Source organism: Manis javanica, chromosome 4 (assembly GCF_040802235.1).
Source record: "Manis javanica isolate MJ-LG chromosome 4, MJ_LKY, whole genome shotgun sequence".
In the NCBI taxonomy this organism is placed as follows: domain Eukaryota; kingdom Metazoa; phylum Chordata; class Mammalia; order Pholidota; family Manidae; genus Manis; species Manis javanica.
In genome coordinates, this window is record NC_133159.1 from 58974826 (window position 1) to 59001505 (window position 26680).

The 26680-nt window shown below is 37.8% G+C and overlaps 1 protein-coding gene across 4 annotated transcripts in view; it reads right to left on the bottom strand.

The window, feature by feature from the left end:
• The window catches only part of NEGR1 (neuronal growth regulator 1), a 923904-nt gene that overhangs the window by 183533 nt on the left and 713691 nt on the right, over window positions 1–26680 (bottom strand). For all 4 annotated transcript variants that reach the window (XM_037024383.2, XM_073234125.1, XM_073234126.1 and 1 more), the window contains exon 5: window positions 15495–15615. In XM_037024383.2, the coding sequence (XP_036880278.1) occupies window positions 15495–15615 (121 nt within the window). The remainder of the gene's footprint in view (window positions 1–15494; window positions 15616–26680) is intronic.

The window sequence follows — 26680 nt, forward strand, 5'->3', positions numbered from 1 at the left end:
TCTTGGATAACTCTCATGAAAGTTAACTGTGATAGGATGGTTTTGAGTCTAGGGTGAGCACCGCTTTCTGCTGCTACATACAACCCAGACTGATGATTTCTTGTTAAAACTAGAAAAAAGCAGCAGTAAGTATTGGGGAGAGCATTTAAAGTTGAGCCGCATCTCGGCTACATTTTAGAAATGTCCCTGGGAAAGTCCTTTAATCTTTCTGAGCCTCAGTATCGGATTCAATTTTAACTATTCCACCCTGACTACCCAACAGTCTCTTTCCAGATTTAACCAGCAGAGGTCCTCACTTCTCTCTCAGTGCTCACTGTGCCCACTCCTGCTTCACCCTTCCAGCCCTTCCAATGATCTGCACACAGTGGTCACTATCCCCTTCCATCTCTGCCAGCCAGATCCTTCCCTCCTCAATTAGGTCTGACCTATGTCCTGTCTCTCTTATTCTAATGATTCTTAAATCACTCCCCTTCTTCTCTCTCTCTGCATGTTTCTCTTAAATTGTTACGGGATTTATAAAACCAAAATCATGTTCTTGTATTGTTCTAATAGTTTCCATGCATACAAGTCTTTTTAACCCAAACAAATGAAATTATTTTAAACTCCTCAAAAGGCAGGGCCATAGGGCCACACTTTGTTTTATATTTGAGTTCTACATAACACTTAATAGTGGAATCCTTGGTATCCTACGTACATAATAGTTCATAGGCCGATGGAGCCAGCGTGACATCTCCACAACACAGGGATGGGTAAGCCCCTTTCAGTGGCTGTTTCAGGAAATTCTCCCTCTCAATATGAATTCTGCTATAAGGAGTATGCCAGCCAGATAATAACTTCTCCCTTACTAACCCCAAGTTTACTGTGAAAAAGATACGCTGATCACAATATGGGCTATGTAAACTTCAGCTCAAATGACATGGTAGATGGGAGTTTTCCCTCTTTAATGTGTTCAAGTTTTATCACTAAATATTTCTTTAATCAAGAAGATGCTAATAAATGGCATTCCCCTGAGAGTTTAGGTTGAACTCCTTTGCATTACATTATGTGACTTGCATCTGAATTTAGGTAAAATGTACTGTAGTTAAGTGCAGATTAAAATAAGCAGCCATGCTTGATTACTATGGGAATTACTTATATTTCATGTAACAGCTGAATTTGACTTAACCAAAACCCCAAATTTAATCAGATTAATAAAACTTTGAATTGAATAAACACTGAAAAACTTTAAGCCCTAAACTTAAGGATCTTCAAATCTAACACAGAAAATAGGGCATAAAATAGCAAAGATATGGCCGTTTTTACTCTTCTGTCTCATTTGCAAATCTATCAACATTTATGCCAACATCTCACACTGACCACTGAATATTTTTCTGCATCATACCGATAACTTTATTTTTACTACTTAGTGTATGCTTTGTGTAAAAATTCAGTTTCATTGTCCTGAGAGCATCAGCACCAGGGCTCAAATCAATTTGCCCTGTCTAGACTCTATGGATACATTCAGAAAGTCCCTAGACTACTCTTTCAAATCCCTGATGTGCCCCGTCTACCAAAGCCAGGATTCATTTTGCTACTACAGAATTGAGAGGAAATTAGTCATGGTGTTCATTTGACTAGACTCTGGGGAGAAAATCTCAAGGGAGTATATTCAGTTGCATCATGGCACTGTTTGCTTTGTTCCTTATGACTGTATTTCTAAGTTGGCTTCCAGTTCTCTGCTCTGGAATGGATGTGAAGGCAAAGCCCCAAGATGTTGCTGAACCATGCATTGTATCCATGCTTTGTATGTGTAGGACTACCTCTGGCCTCGGGCCAGTAGTGCTATCTGCATCCTTACCAGAATGGCACATTAGCAGGAGCAAACTCTGCTGCTTCCAGCCTGGCAGGTGATTATAGCCATCTTCCCTAGGGGAGATTTTCTTCTCTTTAGAGGAAGCTACCTCTCTGAGCTTATTGGAAAAGTCCAAAGTTACTTACTTCTATACTTGGAAGTTTTAGACAGGCTTACTCTTCAAACACCCTTTAAGAACCTTCCTTCACTTGGTAAATGGCTGGGACAGTTTTTCCAGAGCTGCCTTTGGGGGAGAGTGACTCTGAGATTGTGTATTACTATGGAGGCTGTTCTTCTGTGATTTTCCTGCCGAGATCCTAGGGCTGGAGTGGGGTGGGGGGCTTACACAGCCATTCAAATCAATTCTGAAAATAGTCATTAACTGTTACAAAATTAGTTCTTTGCTAGGTTAGTAGGTACTAGGCCAGAGTACACATGATTTTTGAAAGTCTTTGAAGGCTCTTGAGAAGGTCAAAGCTGAAGAAAAGAATCATACATATAAACAGGTGTTTACAACATAGGGTATTTTCGTCACAATTGGGACTCCATTAAGAAGAATGCATCTATCCTTAGTTATTGGATGTAGAAATTTGAGCCACACCAAGAAGTTTTATAATGTATAGTCCATACATATACATAATTTTACTCCATAACTGATGGCACTTTTTCTTCATGAAACAGATTTATCCCAATACAGTTGGATAAAATTACATTTCCTGTGAAGAAAACCATTCTTGTTTTTTTTAATCAATGAAAACATGTATTTGACAAATAGAATTGTTATTCTGTGTTAGAGAAAATTCTTGATAAGTTTCATGCATGCACGTATGAGAGTCTTCACAGAACGTCCTGGTCCACTGGGTTTTTCATATCCATCTCAGACTTGACACTGGACTCCCTTAAATCGGTGATATGAGATCTGAGAGTGACAACTCAAGCAAGAGTTCATGATAAACCTTGCAATAAAACCTGAGAACTAGATCTAGAATATTGCCTTATTTGGAGTTTCTTCTCTCCTTTCCCTAAATACTTAGCTCTTTCAAGTTCTAAGAGAATCATTCCTGTTTGACTTAGGTTACAGAATGAGAGATATTTTCTTGTAGTCCCTCCCCATAAAGAAAAACAAACTAATTCTGAGCTAGGAGCTAAATATGGCATTCCGTTCCTTAGCTGTAGATCATCAGCATATGGCGGCTGCTCAGAAATGCATGGTCACTTGTATTTTTTGCATTTTTATCACCCAGTAGACCCTCCTGACTATAAGATCCTTCTGTTGCTGTGGACCCTGCTGTCCTGGCACCGTCTGCCACCACTAGGAGTTTGGTCCACACTGCTATGATCTGAATTCTTGTGTCCCCCCAAAATTTGTATGTTGAAATCCTAACCGCAAAAGGTGATGGGATTAGTAGGTAGGGTCTCTGGGAAGTGCTTAAATTGTGAAGGTGAAACCCTCATGAATTGCATTAGTGACTTAGAAAAGAGGCTCCAGCAATATCCCCAGCCCCTTCTGGCATGTGAGGATACAATGAGAAGCCTGTGACCCAGAAGAAGACCCCCTCACCAGACCACGCTGGCACCATGGTCTTGGACTTCCAGCCTCTGGAACTGTGAGACACATTTCTGTTGTTGATAAACTACCCAGTCTGTAGTATTTTGCTATAGGAGCCCAGATGGACTAAGACGCATACTGAAGACCATTGCCCTTACTCTTCTTCCTGCTGCCTTCTGCTGAAGCCTCGCGCATCTGTGAACTGCAGGCTATCTGCACTGCCAGCAGGTACTGCCAACACATAAGTGACACAGCCTGACCAACTAATAGCTCTGAATTAGAATAGTCCTTTATATTGTTAATTGTTGGCGAGAAGTAGCACATAGAAAGCATACTAATAACTAGGGGTGCTTATACATGGGACTCATGAAATGCTCACAAGCTTTATAATCATATTGCTGTCAAGCCTGGCCAGAATGGCCCATAGCAAACATCACAGCAGCAAAACTGACTACATAGCCATTGGTATTTATTGCTAAGATGGCAAAAATAAATTGAACAATAACACCAGACCTCATCCATTTTATATATAAATCCAGCCTCACTACACATTTTGGGACTACTCTTTACCATCTGTCTTTCCAGGTCAGGAGTAACATTAAATATTTCAAGGAAAACAAACTTTCAGGTGCAAACCTTCATAGAAAGACATCATTGCTAATATAGAAAATATAGATAAATGTATCAGACAACATTCAAAATATTAAAATCACTTGGCATAGGAGTAGGAGAGCTACTCAAATGATGATATATCTTTTATCAGATCAGAATTACATGGCAATATGATTATATATTATATAACTGGGTAAGATTAATATGGTCCTAATTGATCTTTGGGTATTAGCATAGCAGAGATGTAAGACAGTAGGGGAAGGAAGATAGTTCTTGAATCATAAGAGTTATATTTACAAAGAAAAGGAAGGTTACTTCCAACAATGGATTACAGACTTATGAATTCCAAGAGGTTTTATGAGCTAAAGATAAACCTCAAAAAAAGAGCTTTAGAAGAAGTCATGGGTGATGGTAGCACTCTGATAGGGTCTTAATGGAAATAAAGTTTTATTTGGTCATCAAAAGATAATTAAATGCCACCTGTGCTTGAGGCACTGTTTTAGGAACCAAAGGGGAAGAGAAAATATGCCACAGTTACTGTCTGAAGGACCTTAGCTACACTTGAAACTCTGAAGATGACACTGAGATGGCATATATGCCCTTGCACAGCACATTTCATTATGCTTCTCTCAATGACAGAATTCTAGCTCTATCATATATATTTTCATGGCTGCATTTCTAGTATTTTCAGTATGAGCAGGAATGCTTTATACATGTGGAAAATGCTAGCTGTTCTCAACACATTTATGGCAGAAGTAACATGGCATTAAAAATTTTCAGCATTGTCCAAAAACACTAATTTTAAGAGTATGGGAAACTAACTTCAGGAAACTATGCATTTTCAAATGCATATCAACTAATCTTTATAGCAACCCTGGGGGACTAGCATTATTAGTCCCATTCTACAGATGAGAAAAAAGAAGTTTAGAAAGATTAAGTTAATTTGTTTTCTACCATCTGATAAGTGGTAGAACTAAAATTCAAATCCAGGTCTTCTGACTATTGGCATCCTATCAAAGTAGCAACTGTTATTCAAAACATCAAGTAGAAACCAGGATATTATATTTGAGTTTGAAGTGACAAGTCAGGCATCATAGGTGGTTCAAGAAAATCAAGTCAAGCCAGGGAATAAAACCAAGGAGGCTAAGTAACTGAGTAATACATGGCATCCTTTCTAGGAAAGCCAGGTCCAGTCCATGGGGTGAATCTAATGGGGTAGAAAGTCAAAACAAAAAATGCAGGGTTCAGTTCAGGGAGTGATCTGGAGATTTCTCTGCATCAGAGGCTCCTTAATTAGCTACTTGGAACTTAGTTATGCCCATCAGTGCAGCCTCTCACAACAGCTGTCTTTGGCCTCTAATGGAGCCAGCCTTTCAGGCTCCTCACAGCCCAAAGATGGGAAGCATGAGATGGACTCTCACTCCCTCTTCAAACTACCTCCTCTGACACACTTACTTCAGCATCAATTATTATTTTTCTCCCTGTAGATTCACCAAGCATTTGGATGGTAGTGAATCTCTCTCCATAGTGTAAGGGAAGAATATACTTGAGGATGGCTGAAGAATACAACCTAGATGAGTAGAAAGAATACAATATTTTTAAGTAAGTCCAAAGTTGCCTTTAAAATTTCAGTCCTAGTGATGCTTTGGAGTTAATGTGTTATCACTAATTTGGTCAAATCATCATCACAACTTCAAATACTTTTCTTTATATACCATATCAGTTATAAGTTTTCATATATTTGTGTGATTTGATTACTGTCTGTATTCCCCATTAATTCCATTAGGGCAAGGTTCCTGGCTCGTTTCATTATTCACTGTTTTCTAAGCATGTAGGCACATACTATAGTGCTGGGCACTTAATAGGTAGGTACACAGTAAGTACTGCATGCTTGATTGAATGAATTATGTCTACATTTTTTTGATGCTTAGTTTTTTCATTTGTGAAATGGGAAAAATGATGCCGACCTTAAAGTGTTGATGTATAAATGTTTTTAAATATATAAAATATAATATCTATGCACCTATATATATATATATATATATCAAAGGCAGTAAGCACTAGATATATGATAGGTGTTATTATCGTTCAATGATAGGGTCTGTTTTTTACACAGAACAGATACATTTCCTCTCAGATGGCAGCAAAATATTAAATATTGAGCATACAGGAAATTATTTTTAAAGAAAAGATCTAGGAGAGTGACTGAAAAGATCATGGCATCATGATTTCAAGATGTGCTAAACTCAGTATCAATTACATGTGCATTATCCAACTCATCTTGCCTTTTCACAGATGTGCAGGGCAGATTAAAAAAAAAATGTAAAAAGGAGGAGGAGTAGGAACTGCTAGATACCAGAGAGAAATGAAAATTTCTGTGAACATGCTGCTATAGCAACCTGTCGGTTTACTGTGCTGCTTGGTACTTAAGGCTTGAAAACAATATGATATCATTTATTCCTAGGAACAGGCTGAAGAATATCATGCATCAGTGTCTCAGCCCCAAGGGGTATCTATCTTTAGTTGCACCTTTGAATAAATTAATGTTATTATAATATATTAGGACATTTTAATGATTTCAGACTTTATTAGGCTATTTAAAATGTATGTCTTGTTTACTTTATCAATTTTAATGAAATTAGTAATTTTAGATTAGACACCTTTGAGCTGCCTTACTTGTGACAGTGTGATTCATTCAGAGAGGATATTGCCTTTTAACCAACCTTACATCAAATAAACAAAGGCTACCATGCAGGTGTCCATCCTCTCCGGACTGCAGTGAGACTTGTATCCCTGACAGCCTGGCCTATGACTAGATTTCTCCCCTCTGGTTTAAATGCTTTTCTAATATCAATGTGCCCTTGATTTTAATGTCAAATTTCATCCCACAATATCCCAACACAACCATTTTGCAGAAACTACTACATTTACAAAAAAGAAATCCTGGAAAGTCAGAATTGAGCAACAGAGACCAAGAAATCCGCTTCCTTTCTGTAATAATATACTGGGTTTACAGTGTCCTACAATCTAAGATGATGGGTACATTTGTATTAATATTCTCTCATCAATCTGAAAGTGTGTTAAAATAAGAATGGCTCTATACTTCGTTGCTATTCAAAGACTGCAACTCATCCTTGCAACAGAGTGTGTTCAGAATACCATGTGAGATGCTGGGAACTCAGTGGTGACCAGGCTGAATCCTCACTCCCAGGCAGGTTATATATTAGGAGGGCAGATGATGAGAAAAAAAGATGAGTATAGTTTAAAAAGTGCTCTGAAAGAGGTGAATGCATGGGAGTACATCTGGAGAGCTTCCTCTCCTAGTAGAAAAAGCTCAGGGTAGTTTTCCAAGAGCAAGTGAAATTGGAATTGAGACTAAAGGACCAGTGGAAGGCAATCAGTCAAAGGAAGCCAGGGATGGGTTTGAGTGTATAAGTGTAAGGGGCTTATAAACAAAGACTCCAACATATCAAGAGGCCTGAAAGACAGAGGTCATGTCACAATTTGGGACCTAAAATATTTCTGGATGGCTATAGCCCCTGTTGTGAGATGGTAAATGGCAAGATTCACAACAAGAGAGGTGAACAGGGGCTAGAACATGAAGGTTTCCCATGCTATACTGTGGTGTAAGGATTTTATTCCAGGGACTACCAAGAACCACTGGAGGGATAAGAAGCAAAGGTGGAGAGATCAGATGTTTTTTTTGGAAATACTGCTTTGAATTTTAAAAACACAACAAAAATAGCTATTTACTAGTACACTGTGTATGCAGTATTACCACCTCGATTTTAGTAGATCCCTAAACTCAGCACAATCTCTCCTAAATCTCTTTTCCTGTGCTCCCAGCCTCAGCTAATGGCTTCACCATTCACCTTGTTATTGAGATAGGAACCTTGGAATCACCTTCAAATGATCCTTTCCATATATCTAATCAGTCACTGAAATATAAAAATGCCGCCTTTTCTCTCTCCTGCTTTTCACCTGTACAGCCAATACCCTAGTTTAAGCTGTATTTTATATCTTCCTCACCCATTCCTCCTAACTGCTCTGAGAAATATCTTGTGAAGGCAAGGTGCAGATCATTTTACTACTCTTGAAAACTCCTTCAATGGCTTCTCAATACCTATGGAATCCAATCTGAATGTCTTATATGACAGTTAAGAACCTCCAAATTTTGCTTTAAGGTGCCTTTCTAACCCTACCTCCTATTATACCTGACTACACATCTGTACCTCAAGGCATAAAAAATAACCTCTCCGCATATGCTTATGTAACATTAGCCATGTTCTTTCCATGCCTGTGATCATTGTTGGCCTCTTGCAACATTTGGAAATATTGTTCATTTGATATCCAGCAGAAAAGTGACCTTTCACTGAAGCATTTGTTAATGTTCTGACTTGAATTGAATGGACTCTCATGTATTTTCAAAGATTTGACTTAGAGTTCCCTTAGCATCTTCTTGCTGAGTACATATTTCGTTTTGGTAACTTTCATGACAAGCCATAAACTCCAAGTCAGGGGATGCAAACTAGAGGTGGTTTACTTTCAGCTTGTTTGGCCCAAAGTTTTAAATATAATACTATACATATATGTGTTACATGGACATGTGTTCTCAGTCCCTAGCATTAAAGTGCTCCCATTTGTTTCACATTATTTGCCCTTTGTCGCCCTAGCCTTGGATGAAAAGTTATCACAGGGGTAACAGAGTTGCACTGGTAAGACTTTAGTTATGAAAAGGAGTGAAATTCATCAGAATGAAATTAAATAAATAAATAAGAGACAATATTAGAAAGGCGGGTTCCTTATAATAATGCAAAGACTTAGTTTCTTTTCAAATTTTTCAAATTATCTCATAGATAAGCGCTTAATGCTTGTTTGGTGAATGAAGAAGTATAATCTCAGATCAGCAGGGAACATCATTTTTAATGGGTGGTAATGAGGTTATTTCAGTATATTTCTAAATCAAAATATGTAACTGCTTACTCTTGTAAGAATGGCCTTGCAAATGAGAGAATGGGGAGGGCTGGGAGAGGATTAATTGAATAAAGTTGTGGTGTAAAATCTAGAAGAGGGATATCTTGATACAATAGTTGGGAAGTTAGGGGCTTGCCTTTTTTTGGTTCATTAAATCACTTTATTGAGGTATGATTTACATATATAAACCTGTATTTATTTAATATATACAACTCAGTGAGTTTGGGGATAAGTATATGCCTGCAAAACCATCAACACTGAGGCCATAGACATATCCACCAACTCCCAAGATTTCTTCGAAATTGATTTTACTTCCCATTTTCTACTTGCCTTCAACAAGGCATTTCATCTTTGTAAGATAAAGTATTTTTTTTCTCAGGCATAATCTACTTAGAATTATGCAAGGAATGGGTAAGATAGTACACAGTGAGTTATATAATATATGTTGTTAAGACTGCAAAGTCAGCATGTCATTAAATTTGCCCTTGAAAATGCTTTAAACTTTCTTACACTAAGCTAAAATATTTTACAAGAGTCTCTAAAATGGGGGGCAAGTACCGCAAGGTGGGTACAAAGTGACCTCTGGAATATAAGAAGAAAATACTAGCATATCCATTTATGTTGTATTTTCTTCTCATTTAAATTTTTTTTATCTGTTTTAGATCATTTAGTGCTTGTAATATACTAGTTCAGAAATGCAGATACATAATTTACAAATAAGTATGCATATATTGGTATTTTTGCTTATGTACTGAGTACAGTAGTAAGGCCGTACCATTTAAATTATTACTATCATTTATTTATCTCTTCTTTTCCTGTGTTTCATGCTGCACCCGAAGCTTGAAGAGTTGACTCTATGTAAGCAAAATGTAAAATGTGCACATTTTGCAAAGCTACCATATATGAAAATGCTTTGAAAATCATAATGTGTTATATAAGTGTAATATATTCATAACTTTGACATAAATGAATTACATGAAAAACAGCAAAGAAAGAGGCTCAGTGAAGACACAGAAATATTTTAACTCATTTTTCTGGTTGCCTTGAAAATAATAAAAGGGAAGAAGACTCTCTCTCTTTCATATCCTTCATCAAACTGAGTAACTCAGATGAAATTTATGGCCTGTCTAGATGATCAGGTAGTAAATATCTAGAATAGGAAAATAGGAGAGGAAAGGTTACTCCACTTCATTATGATTTCTCACTTCTGCAAAGCCAAGAGAGTTCATCTCACCTCCGTAAAGCCAAGAATGAAAAGTCATCATTCCCTAAAGTGAGAGCCTAACCTGACTGAAAAAGGTCCTCATACATCTGTAAAGTGAACATGGCATACTCTTCCTGGGTGATTTTAGGCATTTTCCTCTCCATTCAATGTACCTGTATGCATCTGTGCATGCATGTTTTATGCACATAGATAATTAATCCTTTACAACAAGGCAAACTGGTAACGATTGTCACATTTCCTCTGAAGCATTCTGGAGAGGTGTGCTAACATATTTGTTGTAAAGAACGACAAAAACGCACACACTAAATTTGAAATTCATTGCTTAAAATGTCAAAATAGTACAGGTTCTCAGCATCAAATACAAAATGTTCCATTCTTTAGGTACACATTTGTTTTTTAATTGATACATTGATCATTTTTTAACATTTTACTAGGTATTTGTTTTTCTTTCATGGAGGTAATATGTATCTACCTCATTTGTAACCTTGGCATCCCTATCTTCCATTATGATGGAGGATTAAGAAAGAAACCCTGTTGAAACAGACGAACTCCAAAAAGCATTGCTACCATTCGCCATTCGTCTGAAAACAGGCAAAGTGAATACAGTACTATTTTAAAAGGCCTGGAGCTGTTAAACACATCATAAGAAACCAGAAGGCATGTGTTTCGAGGCAGCAGGCTTGGTTTTGAGGAAAGCTAAAAAAAGGAGGAAATTCAACCAAGCAAACAAATAGCAAAATTCTGATATAAGACAGATGGTAAGGCCATCTTCACAAAGTGATATAAAACCCAGGCTTTTGCAATACCTATGGAAATGTTAGTCCATTCCAATTTAGTTTATTCTTTTAGTCTCAGTCCTGAGTAAATGTACTGCTCTCAAGCCACAGGTTAACTTAACATCATGTCCTCAAAGACGTGCTTTGTCTAACAGTTCTTTACCTGTTCTGAGAGTATCTTTCACTGCAAAGAAGGCATATATTCCTTTTACGCAGCCTTCTCTATTATCAAGAAAAACAAAGTTAAAATTTTTGGCTCTCTATGTAATTGAACTCTGAACTCTAATTTTTCCAATCTTAAATGTATATGGAGTAAAATAAAGTCTATTAAGACTATCCTCTGCCACATATGCTGAAAGAGACTATCATGTTAAAAAGTAACCGTTATATATCAAGGGATAATATTTTATTAACAAACATATGATTTTCATCATTCACAAGATGCTTATCTAAACAGTGCAGTAAACTGAAGGTCAAATGGCTAATATTTCTAATACAAAACTAATGACATCATCCATGAGGGAGACTGTTCAGGATTTATCTTCAAAGATGGCATCTGATGATTCTTACCTCTTGATACTCATGTCCCTGTGTTGCCCCTCCCACACAGAATAGGGTCACCCTGTGTAACCAATAAGATACTGCAGAAATGACACAGCACGACCCTGAGTCTAACTTACCAACAATTTCTATCTACCTTGCTCTCTCTTGGATCACTCATCCTGGGGGAAGTCAACTGCCACATTGTAAAGACAGTCAAGCAGCTCTGTGAGCAGGTCCATGTGGGATTAACTGAGGCCTTCTGACAATAGTCGGCACTAACTTGCCAGGCACATGAGCGAGCCACCGTGGAGGCAGCTCCTCCAGCTCCAGTCGAGTCTTCCAAGGACCAGTGCCAGGTAGCATGTGACTGCAGCCTGCTGAGCCACCCTGAGCTCTACCTGTCCAGACAAGTGGCTCCCGGATGCCTGACCCACAGATTCTGTATGAAGTAATAAATGCTTCCATATAAGCCTCTAAGTTTTGGCTTAATTTGTTACTCGGCAATAGATAAATAATCAAGGCAGTATACGCAGGAAGGGGCCCAGCCTAGAGGCTGACAAAGCCACAGTGTGTGTCCTGATGGCATCTTCACACAGAGTGCTCTTGGATAGGTCAAGTCTCTTGTGTTTCACTTTGTGATAAGTAAATTGAGGATAATGAATTGTACCTCATGGAGGTCTAAAGAATAAATGAGATAAAATAAATGAAATAAAAATCACTGAAAAGTGGTTTGTCCTCAGTATTTGTTTTTTTCTTGTTTTAAAATTGGGCTTAGTTGTTTTTTCTTTTTTAAGGTTTTCAAGCAGATTATTCCCAGTACACAGAAATGGATTTTATAGGATGAGAAGAACCGTAGACAGAAATAAGCCCAGGAATATTCAGGGATTGCTTCTCTTTAATTTTATTGGTTTGGTTTACTTCTTATATTTATTTGAATAAAGACCTGCTTTTAAAGATCTTGACTTAAGAGAGATGAGTTTTTACAAACATTCCCTTAAGAGAGCAAGTTATTTTTGAATGTTTTTGTAAGCCTGAAGTATAAAAGATCTCTAGGAAATAAAACTCCTGATCTTATAAAAACTCTGCTCTACTCTGACAAGGTCTCTTGATAGCTTCATGTTCCCTTAGCAACCTTAAGGTCAAGAAAACTACTTGGAGGCATTCCGTATCTGTTTCTTCTCTGTGTGTCTACCCTCACTCCATTATTTCTGTGTCTCTGACTAAACAAATCGGGAAATTATAAGTGAGTGTTTGTATGTATAGTCTTTTATTTTGCTAATTCATAAATGACCTACAATGCCTTTACCCTTGGCTTTTAACATTGACATTTCAAATCATTCTTGATAGACTCTGAAGTACCCTGATCTATACTAGGTGGTGTAGTATAAGTGTTAAATCCACAGATTCTGCATGAAGATTTATAGGACTTTTTGAGTTCAAATCCTAGCTCTACCATTAACTTTATGAACTTGTGCAAGTTACTTAAAACCACTCTGTACTTTGATTTTCCCTAAGCAAAAGGTGAGAATAACAGTATCTACATTTATAGGTTTTTTGTGAATATAAAATGTTAATATTAATAATTTAGAATGGTGCCTGTCAAACAGCAGGTAACTGTTACATCGATAGCTTTTCATGTTAATGAGATAAATACCGAGCAGCCTGGGCCCTGAAGGTAGCATGGTAGTCACTTAGTGAGTATAGCAACAATTAATTCAGCAACCAGAATCCTTCTCACTCCTACCCCATACATATACTCAGTATGCTTTATTATAGCTTTGAGATGGATTTGTATGTTCTAGTGGTATATGAAAGTTTGGATATTTCTTCAGCTATAACCCTAAAAAGTGATAAATGTACATTTCACTCTGAAATGAAAATATGTTTGCCTTTGACAAATGCATTTGATTTTCACAGCTTCTAGATTTTCTCCAGGTATGTGAATGTGTTGGGGAGGAGCAATGATTGAGGAGAATCAATCTACCTTTTTTTAGCAGTGATTCTAAACTCCTTTGAAAATCTCATAACAGCTATGTTCTATCTCCATCTCCCTAGTAGGAAAAAAAATCATCGAAGCTATGACTATGGACACAAATTGTCCCTTTGCTGTATTTGCTATAGGCAAAGAAAGTGGACTGAGGATTATTGTAGCCTTTTGTGACAATGCCTGCTGAATCTAGGAAAGAGGAAGAGCAAAAATAAAAAAATCAGGATATCACAAAATAGCGGAAACAAAATGGACCTTAACAAAAGAGTTTCCACTTGTACTACTAAGAATAATTATGTTTCTTAGCTTTTAAGAGAGGTATGACACAGATTCAAAAGTTCACATCATTATTTAAACTGTACTTCCTGGAGAACCAAGGATGTAGGGGGCTGGGGCACCTGCAAGGGAGTCCTAATGGAAGAGAGGGCTCTGAACAGGGAGAAGTGAGGCTCCACTCATCTACCAGAGAAGAGCAGCTTTCAGAGATATTACTTTCTGGGTTTCTAAATTAGATTGTATTTGAGCTACAGATTTCATAAGTTTCAGAAGACTGAGAACCACTCTTCCAGATGTTTGTCCACATTAATGATTACAAACTGGAAACATCTCAACCTGGATTATCAGAAACTGAGAAATGTTCATATGGGCAGATATACAATCTTGCAATGTGGGGATAACGGTGACCATGGACAAGTTTATCTATGTACGTAAAAACATGGGGGCTACCAAAAAGCCACAAAGGGGCAGATTTGGAATCAGTGAAAGTATTAGTTAGTAAAAAGAAATAAAGATTGAACACCCCAAATTGCAGAAGAAATTGCATATAAAATAGCTGCAAAATAATTTAGGTAATACCAGAGTCGGTTACTCAGAAAAGTGGGACAGTTAATGGGGATATACTTTTTTACTGAGGCTGATGTTGAAAAGGGAGGATATCTTCCACACATCCTCTTTTGATTACAGTTCAAGAAAAAATGTGCCTGCTTATGTTACACTCATTCTCATCCATTATGGCAATATTTAAATTCTTATTTGATTTCACCAGTTTTCTGTTCAGACATTTAGCTGAAATTAGTTATGAGACACAGAACAAGTAAGGAAACCCCATAAATATATTTTGGACCATTAAAAATTGCCAGTATTCGCTTTTTTAACTAAAAAATGGCAATTGCATATGGTCCAACCTAACATTTTCTTGAATAATTCCTCCCTAATTTTTATGGAAAAAAAGTATAAATACCATCACCTCTGCATTACATCTTTCCGTTAACCCGCAGGTGCTCAATGCTTCTTTGACAGCTTGGCAAGAGCAGCTGAAGAGGTTTGAATGAAATACTGGTTGAAAGTACAGAGAGAGTAGTCAAGTCTTGTCTTCTTCCCTCATTCAACAACTCTAGCTGAGGCTTTCTGTGGCTTCTCAAGGTAACAATAATGAAGAACTGAAGTTAGAGTAGCCCTAAAATTTCATTAGTTTTTAACCATGTACCTTATCTCTTCTACAGCCCCTATAGTGGCAGAATATCTAAAACACAGTGTTCTACAAAACAAATGTTAAAATGTCTAGTGGGAGAGTAAGCGGGTGAAAGGGTTGAGGCTTATCAAGGAAGCCAGGCAGCGGCCGCAGCTTTGATTGCTTTTGGAGTGCACTCATGGAAACTGCGCCCCAGTCTTTCAAGAGCTGGTTTACTTCCCATGTAAACATGGCTGCCAGCAAGAGCAATAGGGTGCTGGCTTGGAAGGCAAGAGAAAAACTAAAATGCATCAGTCATGGGGCATTTGCAGGCATTTCTGAGATCATATGAACCAAAGTTGACATTTCTTCTTGATGTTGTTATCTACTCATCCCTCCCACGTGGGCCCCTTCAGTTTGCCTAACTGTGAGGAGGCTGCTGAGAATCATTCAAGCCAGTTAAAGAAACTGCTTAAGGTAAGTATCTGAAACACAAACACATTAGCTTAAAGTGCTTGAAACACAGTAGTAATCACAAAGTCCTTACTTCTTCTCTCCTTTGTACCATTCAAAGGCCGGAGGCGGCACACCTGCTCCTTCACATCTGATCAGTCCACTGCGTCCAGGGGCCACTGTGCCAGATTTAATTTCCTGAATTGTAGGAGCAACTGAAAAAGAAACAAAGAAACTGGTGGGTAAGTAAAAATAATCTTCAGCAGAAATATAACACACATATATTTTTATTCCTTCTATATTCAAAGCAATCTTACACCTCATATGCCAATGCATCATATCTTCAGTATTTTATGCTTCTAATACAGGACCAGTCATTTTCAGCTTCATTTTTCACATTGGACAATAGATGAATGTTCCCAGGGAGTACAGAGTAAATGCAATACATTCTGGCCTTGCTTCCTATTGGAAAAATGGCATTTTTGAGGGGAACACTTCATCTGTACTCCAGTCAAACTACACTCCAATAATAACACATTTATTGAGTGATCACTGGGAGCCAGTCACCGGGCTAGGAGCTTCATATTCATGATTTCCTCACAGTAATACTCTAAGCTATAAGGCATTACCCTATTTTACAAATGTGAAAACTAAAGCTCAGAGAGGTTAAATAATTTGTTTAAGGTCGCACAGCTACTCAGCTGCAGAATTTGGATGTGATGTCAGACATGTTGATGCAAAACCTGAGCTTTCAATATTCTGCTTTTCCTTGCCTACTCCCTATGCTTCAGGACTAGCAATTTTCTTATGTTGTTACTTCTACCTGGAATGCCATTCTTCTCCATTTGCATAGGTTCAAGGTCGAATTTAGGTGTCACCATCTCCATACTCTACCCTGTGGCTGAAATACCTATCCCTTCTCTGAGTAGTTTACATAAATCTCTCATACCATTCACTTTCTATGTTATATTGTAATTATTTATAGGTATGTCAGCTGCCTGAAGGCAGGGTATCTGATCCATCTTTGCATATTCAAAGATCAAAGCACAGTGACTGGCACAAAATGATGCTCAAAAAGCTTCTTTGTACCACAAAGCAATTTAACTCCCTTGACATTGTAAGTCTGGGAAGAGGAAATCCTGGAGCAAAATACCTCTAAAAACTGAAATCAGTCAAAGGGAGAAATAAGTTTAAAATCTATTTATTGCTTACAAACTGCAGTCCAGGACTGTCTTTCTCCTCTGCTCTAGAAGAATCCCTCCCCTTAACCTCTCAGGTTCAGACATGCCCTCAGTTACCCAGATAATTACTCATTGACATGACTCTTGCCACCCCTGAGGATATGCAAATGTACTAAAGCCATACTTCTTTCCACCTCTGAATGCCTACTGATATGCAGATGCACTAAAGGCAGGTGAGATATTCTGGAAATATTACAATTTTACCTACAGGCCACCCCTCTAGAAATCTTCCTTATAATTTACTTGTTCCCCCTCTTTCAATCAAACTAATGACATAAAATAGCAATAGCAATAAAATCATGATAATCCTCAAGCCAGAAGACTCATCCTATGCAGATTAAGTGAATGTACTTTACAGCACAATCTCTTACTAAGCACAAAATATGTTTCTTTACTTGTTTACTCATTCCTAACAACCATGCTAGATTGCGCACAAAAATTTTACCAAACATTAGACAAAGATAAGCCTCTCTTTAAGCAGTTTTTTTTTCACAACAGCAACATAATCATGATAATTCTTAAGCCAGAGAATTCAGCTAGGTTCAAAGTCCCATGTAGATTAAGTCCAAAGCTTGTCCATTCCAGCCATCATGCAGCAGCTGCAGCCAGGGGGCGCATCCAGGACACAAGGATTGTAGAAGCAAATAACTGTGATTTTGGGGGACCACTTTGCTGTTATTCCAAGAATACACAAGAGGCCAGCTTCCAGGCCTTTTCCTCAAGGTGCCAGAAGAGCCAGCTATCACCGATCCATATGTTGAAATGTCCAAGGCCACGTCCATTTTATTCCTAATCGTTGCACCCATCCTTGCAATTCATGTTCAATAAAGTGGGTGCTTTGATCACTCTAAATCACCTGTGGCCTGCCATAGGCTGCAAAGAGATGCTGTAGGCCCATCTTGGTGGTTTGCTGATCTGCAGAATGTGCAGGGCACTCCTGGGCTCAGCTGACTTCTTCAAAGGTCAATGGCAAGCCCACCAATGGGCTACAGCCCACATTGTCTTTTGCCCATGTGCAACAAACACTGATGTAACCATTGGACCACTTCAGAGGCAGACTTTCCTTCTAGTCAGCACACCTGGGCCAATGTGTCTGCTTCATCATTCCCTTGGGATGCCAAAGGCAAAATGACCAGTCACATGATATATGGTAGGTGTTTGTGCCACACCACTCCATGGCCTTTGGGTCCAGTCTCTCAGCCACCCCATGATGGGATAGGTGTTCCTATCTTTGTCAGAGCTCTTCCGGAAATGAGCTCCATAGCCAGCAAGGTGTGGTACACAGCAGCCAGTTGCTTCTCTATCAAGGTGACCCAGACCTCTGCTCCTTTCATGGTTGTGTCCAGGCTCTGTTTGGCAGCAGGAGCAGTGGCAGTGGCAGCAGCAGTAGCCTTAGGCTCAGACCATGGGCTGGGGATGGCATGGCCAGCAATGGTGGCGGTGCCTCCATGACCCCATGAGTGTAGACACATGTCCCTTGGCATGAGCGCCACTTCTCCCCATCATTTCCTAGGGCGGCCCTCCCAAAGGTCATACCCATTATAACAGATTTTGGGTTTAGAGGAATACTGCCAACTATGCCAGATGTAAGTTTGAGGAGAGGAAATCCTGGGACAAAATACCTCTAAAAACCGAAATCAGTCAAAGGGAGAAATAAAGTTTAAAACCCATTTATTGCTTACAAACTTCAGTTCAGGGCCCTCTTTCTCCTGTGCTCTGAAAGAAGCCCTCCCCTTAACCTCTCAGGTTCAGACATGCCCTTGGTTGCCCAGGTAATTACCCATTGACATGGAGATGAACTTCTCTCCATCCCTGAGGATATGCAAATGCACTAAAGCCATATTTCTTTCCACCTCTGAATGCACACAGGAAGAGTATCATACTGGGTGTTAACAAGCAGGGTTTCTATGCAGATATACTAAAGCCAGGTGGCACCATCTCCATACTCTACAATTTTACCCACAACATGATGAAGCTTACATTTTAGGTGGGGTGGGGAATGGGAGACATACTGCAAACAGTAAGTAAAATAAATAAGTAATTTAAATATAGTGTTATAAGATGGTATGATATATGCTAAAAATAATAATAATTATAGCAAGGTAAGAGAAATTAGAGCAAGAGATGAATTGCCATTTTCTTTAGGGTATTCTGGATGCAGATGAGTAAGTTTGCTATATGGGTTACCTAGAGAAAGCCTTCCAGGAAGCCGGAACAGCTTGCAGTAAAGGCCGAGGCTGAAGCAAGCCTTGTTTGAGAAATACCAAGCAGATCAGTATGGCCAGAACAAAGAGAAAGAAGGGAGAATTGCAGGAGATGAATGATGGTTAATTTTATGTCAACTTCCCTGGGTCACAGATTGTCCTGATATTTGCTGAACATTATTTCTGGGTGTGTCTGTAAGGGTGTTTCTAAATGCAATTAGCATTTGAATCAGTCTATTCAGTAAAGTACATTCTCCCTTCCAATGTGGGTTCACATCATAGGTTCTGTTGAAGGCCTGAATAGAACAAAAGGCAGAGGAAGGGAGAAGTCACCTCTTTGTCTGACTGCCTGAGCTAAGACATCAGTCTTCTCCTAACCTCAGACTGAGATTTATACCTCTGGGTCCCCTGGTTCTCAGGACTTAAGACTCAAATCGACCTACACGATCAGCTTTCCTGTGTCTCTGGCTTGCAGACAGTAGTTTGTGGGCCATCTCAGCCTGAATAATCAAGTAAGCTAATTCCTCATAATATAATCCATATGTGTGTGTGCACGTGTGTATGTGTAGGTATGTATAAATATAGATGTGTGTACATAGATAGATACACAAATGTGCATGTATATATCTATATAGTACTATAGATATGTGTACATACATACATTATTAATTCTGTTTCCTGGCAAATCCTAATACATGGGGTCAAAGGATGGAAGATAAGATAGGACTTTGAGGGCCATTTTAAGGACTTGGCTTTTACTCTGAGTGAAATGATGAACCACTATAGAAGAGGGATAGAATCTGACTTTTATTTTGAAGGTATCACTCTAGCTGCTATGCTGAGAGAAGGCCATGGCAAGACCAGGATGAAAGCTGAGGACTAGTAGGACGTATGTTCCGAGCAAGGAAGTGATGCTGGCACCTCAGATTAGTGTGGCACCACTGAACATAGTGGAAACTGATTGGATTTGGGGTCTGTCATGAAGTTGGAGCCAAGAGGATTTCTTGACAGATATATAAAAAAGGAGGAGTCCAGGGTGACTTGATTTGGTATAACTGGAAGGTTGGAGTACCTGACTGAGATGGGGAAGACTGTAAGTTGATGAGTTTTGTAGAGAAACTTTAGGAGCTGCATGCAAGTATCATTTTTTTAATAGACCATTTATTTAGAGCAGCTTTAAGTTCACACGAAATTAAGCAGAAGGTAGAGAAATTTCTTATATACTCCTTACTCCAGTACATGCACAGACTCTCCATTACCAACATCCCCTACTAGAGTGGTACATTTGCTACGATTGATGGACCTACAGTGACACATTACTATAGCCTGAAGCCCATAATTTACATTAGGGTACTCTTGGTGTTACATATTCTGTGGGTTTGGAAAAAAGCATAGTGGCATATATCCATCATTATAAAGTATTTACACTGCCCTAAAAATCCTCTGTGTTCTGCCTTTTCATTTCTACCACCCCTGGTAGCCACTGATGATCTTACTGTCTCCACAGTCTTGCCTTTTCCAGGATGTTATAAAGTTGGAATCATACAGTACACAACCCTTCCAGATTGACTTCTTTCATTTAGGAATATACATTTAAGGTCCCTCATGTCTTTTTAGCACTGAATAATATTCCATTATCTGAATGTACCACAGTTTACTTATCCATTCACCAACTGAAGAAGTTCTTGGTTGCTTCTAAGCATTAGCAATCATAAACAAATCTGCTATAAAATCTATGTGCTGGAGGGGAAGGCAGTATAGCACAAAGTGTCAAGTAGTGACTCTACAGCGTCTTACCAAGCCAACGGACAGTGACTGCAATGGGGTGTGTGTGGGGGGGGGTACTTGATAATGGGAGGACTCTAGTAACTACAATGTTGCTTATGTGAAACCTTTATAAGACTGTATATCAATGATACCTTAATAAAAAAAATCTCTTTGCTGGTATTTGTGTAAACATAAGTTTTCAACTTCTTTGGGTAAATACCAAGGAGTGTAATAGCTGTATTATATGGTAAGACTATGTTTAGTTTTGAAAGCAATTGCCATATCATCTTCCAAAGTGGCCATACCATGTTGCATTTCCACCAACAATGAATGAGTGTTCCTCCAGGCATTTGGAGTTGTCAGTGTTCCAGATTTTGTTCATTCTAATAGATGCATAGTGGTATTGTTTTAATTTGCATTGCACTGATGATATGATGTGGAGTGCTTTTTCATATGCATATTTGCCAGCTACTGTCTCTGGTGAGCTGTCTGTCTGTTGAGGTCTTTGGCCCATTCTTAAATTGAGTTGTTTGGATTCTTATTAGTTTTAAGAGTTCTTTATGTAATTGGGATATTTACATGCACCTTTTGCAAATATTTTCTCCCATATTGGCTTACTTGTCTTTTCATTCTCTTGATAGTGTATTTCACAGAGCTGAAATTCCTAATTTTAATGAAGTTCAGCTTATCATTTACATCTTCTATGGATTGTGCCTTATGGTATTATATCTAAAAAGTCATCACCAATCTCAAGGTCATTCAGATTTTCTCCTATGTTATCTTCTAGGATTTTTAATGCATGTCTCTTCTCATAAATATTTTCTTTTCTACTAATCTTTTAAAAGTAATACATATTTTAAATAACACTATGAGAAAGAGCTCAATAAAACAGGAACCTTGAAGATACAAATACTAAGTCATTCAGACGAATAACCTGAGTAAACATACATTTTAGATATATTTTAAGTTTCTTTAGAAAGCAATAAAAAAGTACAGAGTTTAATGATTTTTTTCAATATGCAGTGAATATGAAAAATGTAAACACCTATCCAATAGAACATTGCCTTTCCTTTTAAAAATACCCTAGCAAATTCTTCATTTTCTGTTAAGGGTGATACTTCACTTTGAAATTAAAGCACCTCAATTTCTCTGTGGTATTTTTATTCTTAATAGCAAAGGTTCAATTTATAGTTGTGGGAAAAAAAATTTCAAGGAAATATTTTTATTAAAGTGCTTGCTAATAACTTGGTGAAAAACAATGAAAAGTGTTTACCAAAAATGTTTGACCAATAAAATATTATGAGCTAATACATACAGATATGTATGTACACATAGAAATAAACACTCTGTTATACAATATAAGGAATCATTTAATAGATTTTAACTTTCTTTGTTAAGCAAAGATTCATGTCCCACCATAAAAGATAATATAATATACAAAAGACATCTATTAAAATAACCTCACTTATTTATCAATTATTATGACACTGTTTTGCTTATGAGAGGTATAGGTAAGATTGTATTTTCACTTTTCTTCTCACAGGCTTTCATCTTTCTCTCTCCCTGTCACACTAAGAGGCCATAATCTTTTATGATATCCAAGTATTATTGAAGATGAAATAACCATATGCAACAGGAGATCCATCACAGCTTCTATTGATAACCTGGTTAGTTTAATTACTCTCTTGTTTGTCACGGGGGCCATGACTCATTACAAAAAAAACCATGAAATCCAAAACACTGCCTGAAAACCCACACATAATTAACTGAATAACAACCTAATTTGTCATTAAAAGGTATTTATGCAGTACAGTGTGCATATGGCTCAGGAGCTTTAACACACAAGATAAAAGGAGATGATTCTGTTGTCTAGGGGTTCACAGGCTGCTCTGATGGACTGGAAAGTGGAAACATACCTAAAGTATCATATGAAGCATAGATAAAGAGTGAATCAAGAATGAGCATGACCTATAAGAAAAAGTCCTAAGAGCAGTTTGTGTGTTAGAGAATTAAAGTGCTATGGGCTATGGGTAATTAATGTGGAGAGGGAAGTCTCATGTAGATTTCATTTTGAGGTTAAAATTATAAACTTGAACTTGAAGCCTCTACTGATTTTTCCTGGGGACATGAATCAATCCTTATTCATATTATTCTGCCCCTTTTGAAAATGACTATTCAACAGAAAGGGGATTCATCCATTTATTCTTCCTTCCTTCAATTTAACAAATATTTTTATTAGGGATCTCATTAATGAAAATAATAATATTCCTGGCCTGGTAGGGGTAACATTCTTGAGGACGACATGTGTGTGTGTGTGTGTGTGTGTGTGTGCATGCACTTGTGTCTGAGTAAATAAATAAAAAATAATAGTAAGGGAGTGATGCAAACTAAGATGGCAATCGAGCAGGGTAAAAGCAAAAGGAATAGCTGGGTGTGTTATATGTTGAGTCACAGACCTGCTTCTTGGTAAGGCAGTATTTGAGCAGATAATTGAATGATGTGAAAAAAATGGATTGTGTGATTATCTGTAGGAAATTATTAAATAGGAAACAGAAAAGTCAAAGGTCCTGACTGGAGGGCATATTTGAGGTGGAAACATGCTTAACACGTTAAAAGAGAAGCAAAATGGTCCACATGGCTTGAGCAGGTAAGTGATACGAAGTATCTAAAGAGAAAGGTGGGCAGGCAGCTAGGGCTCAGATTCTACAGAGTCTGGTAGCCCGTGGTAAACCTCTGCAGTTTATTCTAAGGAGATGAGGTTTTGGAGATTTTGAGCGGAGTAGCAAAATGGTTTTATTAACATTTTATAAAGATTCTTTGACTGCTATGTGGAACATGATCTGCAGAGAGGCAGGAAACAGGCAGAGTGAGGCTATTATACTAATCTTTAGGATGATGAGAAAGTCATTGGACAATCCATAGAAAAGGCAGGAATTGAGAGAAAATTTAATTAAATAGATCACTGGTCACATTGGACCTATGTCAACTCATTTTAGTTAACTGGAGGTGACAGGATATTTTTAGGTGAAATTCCAAGTTTGCACAATTCTGAACCGTATAACTTTGTATATATAAAAGACTTTAATGGACAAGAAATATCTGATTATATGCAGTAGGTTTCTTTTCAAGGGTACATCTCAGAGACTGTAATATCCATGTATGCCTTATGACTCTCCTAGAGTATGGAGTTTTTCCAAACATGTGAGACCACAGAATTGCAGAAGGTTTTATATTACAGTTCATGTGGGCCTAATATTTCTTGAGATAAATCCTGGGTATGTTGGACAGTTGGATTATTCTACATCCTACATTAAGTGATTCATAACTTTGCAGGTCAACTATCACCAACTGGTTCAACAAGTTTCTATGTACTTTTGAACTATAACATACTCATGAATTTTATGTGACAAGGCCTCAGTTATTTTGATCATAAGGATATGGTTGTTTATTTGCCAGAAATATATACCTCACAACAATTATGACTAATTAAATCCCAAAATGGAGCTTTAACAGTGAATTATAAGTATGCTTAACTAAGCTGTACAAAACACTTATTTTCCACTAAAATGTTCCATGTTACAAGAAATCATCTTGGGCCCTTCTAGGAAAGATGATCAAATAAGACATGAGTGATTGCTCCCAGAACCTATTTCTTTACCATCACGCTCCATTGCTCTGTGACTTTTGACCTTGACCCAGTAGTGTAAGCTGTCCTTACAGGGACTGGGAGTAAAAGTGTGCACCTATAGGCATTTGCTTTTCCAATACTGTTTTTCTTCCCATGGAAACAGCTTTTTGTTCTGCTCAGTTGTAACTTCTTTCACTTACTCCAAAGTGGCAAAGAAGATGATCACTTGGGCCTCTCAAATTTATGAGTACAATGGTATCCATGGGTAAAACTGCAGTATTTCCAGAATTTCTTTCCTAGCTTTAGTGCATCTCCATTCAATAGGTGTTTCCAAGGGGTGGAGAGAAGTAGTCCATCTCCATATCAATAGGTAATTATAAGGGGGAGCAAGGGCATATCGGGACCAGAGAGTTTGCATGGGGCCCCTTTTTGTAGCTGGGTCGCGAAAGACACGGGTGAGCAGAAGTGGATGACTGCTTGCAAGCAATAAACAGATTTCTTCCACTTTACTTCTCCATTTGACCGATTTTGGTTTCAAAGGTACTTCACCCCAGGCTGGGAAAATATTTCCCCTCTGGAGTAGAGTATCCTTTGGGATAGACTGATTTATGTGCAATGCTAAAATTTAGGCATACCACCCTTGTGTCAAACTGTGTATGGCTCCGAGCTAAAGAAGTTGCACAGGGGAAAAAATCAATTTTAGAGGAATGTTATTAGACAAATGTAGGGAACAGCAAAGAACAGATGTTGGGAAAAGCCAGCAGTGTAAGGGTCAAAAAGGGATATTTAACACCTGCGTGATTAGATGCTCATAAAAGAGGAGTCATCCCTTTTCGTGTACTCAGTGGGATTATTTCCTTTCATTGTTTAGCCAGTCATTTAGTGTGAAGATAATTAAAGGTTCTTCATCCAAAACTCCAGGGTCTGCAGGTGTAAGCAACAGAACCTCTGCACTTGGCACCCAAGAAGCCTAATCAAGATTCAAGTTTTCTTAGTTACATGACAATAGCCACAAAGATCTTCTTCCTCTCTTGTCATCCTCAATGGGAGCTTGGATTTTGTACAAAGTCTTCTTTTTGAAAAAAGTTAGTGAATCCAAGAATGACTTTAAAAGCCTTAGTAAATTGAGGTAGTTGAAATGAAACTTTAGAATTCCAATGGCAAAAGAATTTGACCACCACCCACCCTCTCCAAAAAATGACGGACAATGATGAAAGTGCCATGTTAAATAATTACACCAATAAAGAAAAGTGAGAAATGGTAAAGAGAGGTAAATCATGAAGAAATCCATCCTACAGAAGATGTGTAAGAGAACATTGTGGTAAATAAGCATGTTGACCTTGGTCTAGATCCCAGATCTTGTGAGCTACACTACAGAAGCTTTGGTCAATTGTAAGGTTTCTAGTACCTTCCAGAGAACACAAAATACAGGATGTGCTCAATATACTACTGTTACAGAGGAAGATGATAATAATTGAAAAATTTCTACCTTGAAGATAAGTTGCAATTCAAAGTAAGGAATAATGACTTTCAAAGGTTGTCCTCAATCTCACAATAATGGATCACAAGGTAATAAGTCCTTTCCATGTAGGAAATATGTCCTTGTCTTATGAACTAATTTAACCTTAAAGAAAGGTTAGAATTCCAGGTACTGCTAAGAGAAAAACCTTTAAGTATTTATATACATATATATGTATATATATGTAAAAATGCAGTCAGATTTTTAAAAATCAAACTACCAAAATATAGTTGAATCATAATCTTTATAAAATAAAGAACTTTTACAGTGAAATATACGTATTCTCTTCTTTCACAGGGGATGAAAATAAGCCAGTTTGTAATGTACCTCCAGCTTCCCGAAGACCTTAAACATTTACACAGTGGCAAAATGATGTAGTAAAAAGACTTTGCTTTGCAGTCAAACAAAAGTAGCTCTAACATTCACTGTCTGAGTAACTTAACCCTGCTAAACCCCATTTTTCTCATCTGTAAAATAAATAGTGCCTCCTTCACAGGACTGTTGTACAGACAACATAAAACACTTTGTGGAAAATGCTTACCCTAGTGCTTTGCACTGAGTTAGCAGTCAATAAAAACATTAGCTATTATTAAACAGGAACTATTACAAATGAACAGGGTATCACAGCTATGCTCTCTTTGAGAGCATGGAATCATAAGATATGGATAGGAAAGAAAATGATTTTTTTGTTTTAATTCATTGTCCTGTTACTGCTGGTATGTAATTTATTTAAATAAAAGCTGGACCAGCATATCACTTTTTTGCTCTCCCAGAATTCTATTTATATTCTGTTTTAGTATAGTTAACCAAGAAAATTTTCTCTGAAGACATTTGTAGTAGACTCTGTATTTATTTCTCACTGACCAAGAAGTAAGAGGCTTGGGTTCAACAATGCTACAGAATATCAAAACTATATGGAGC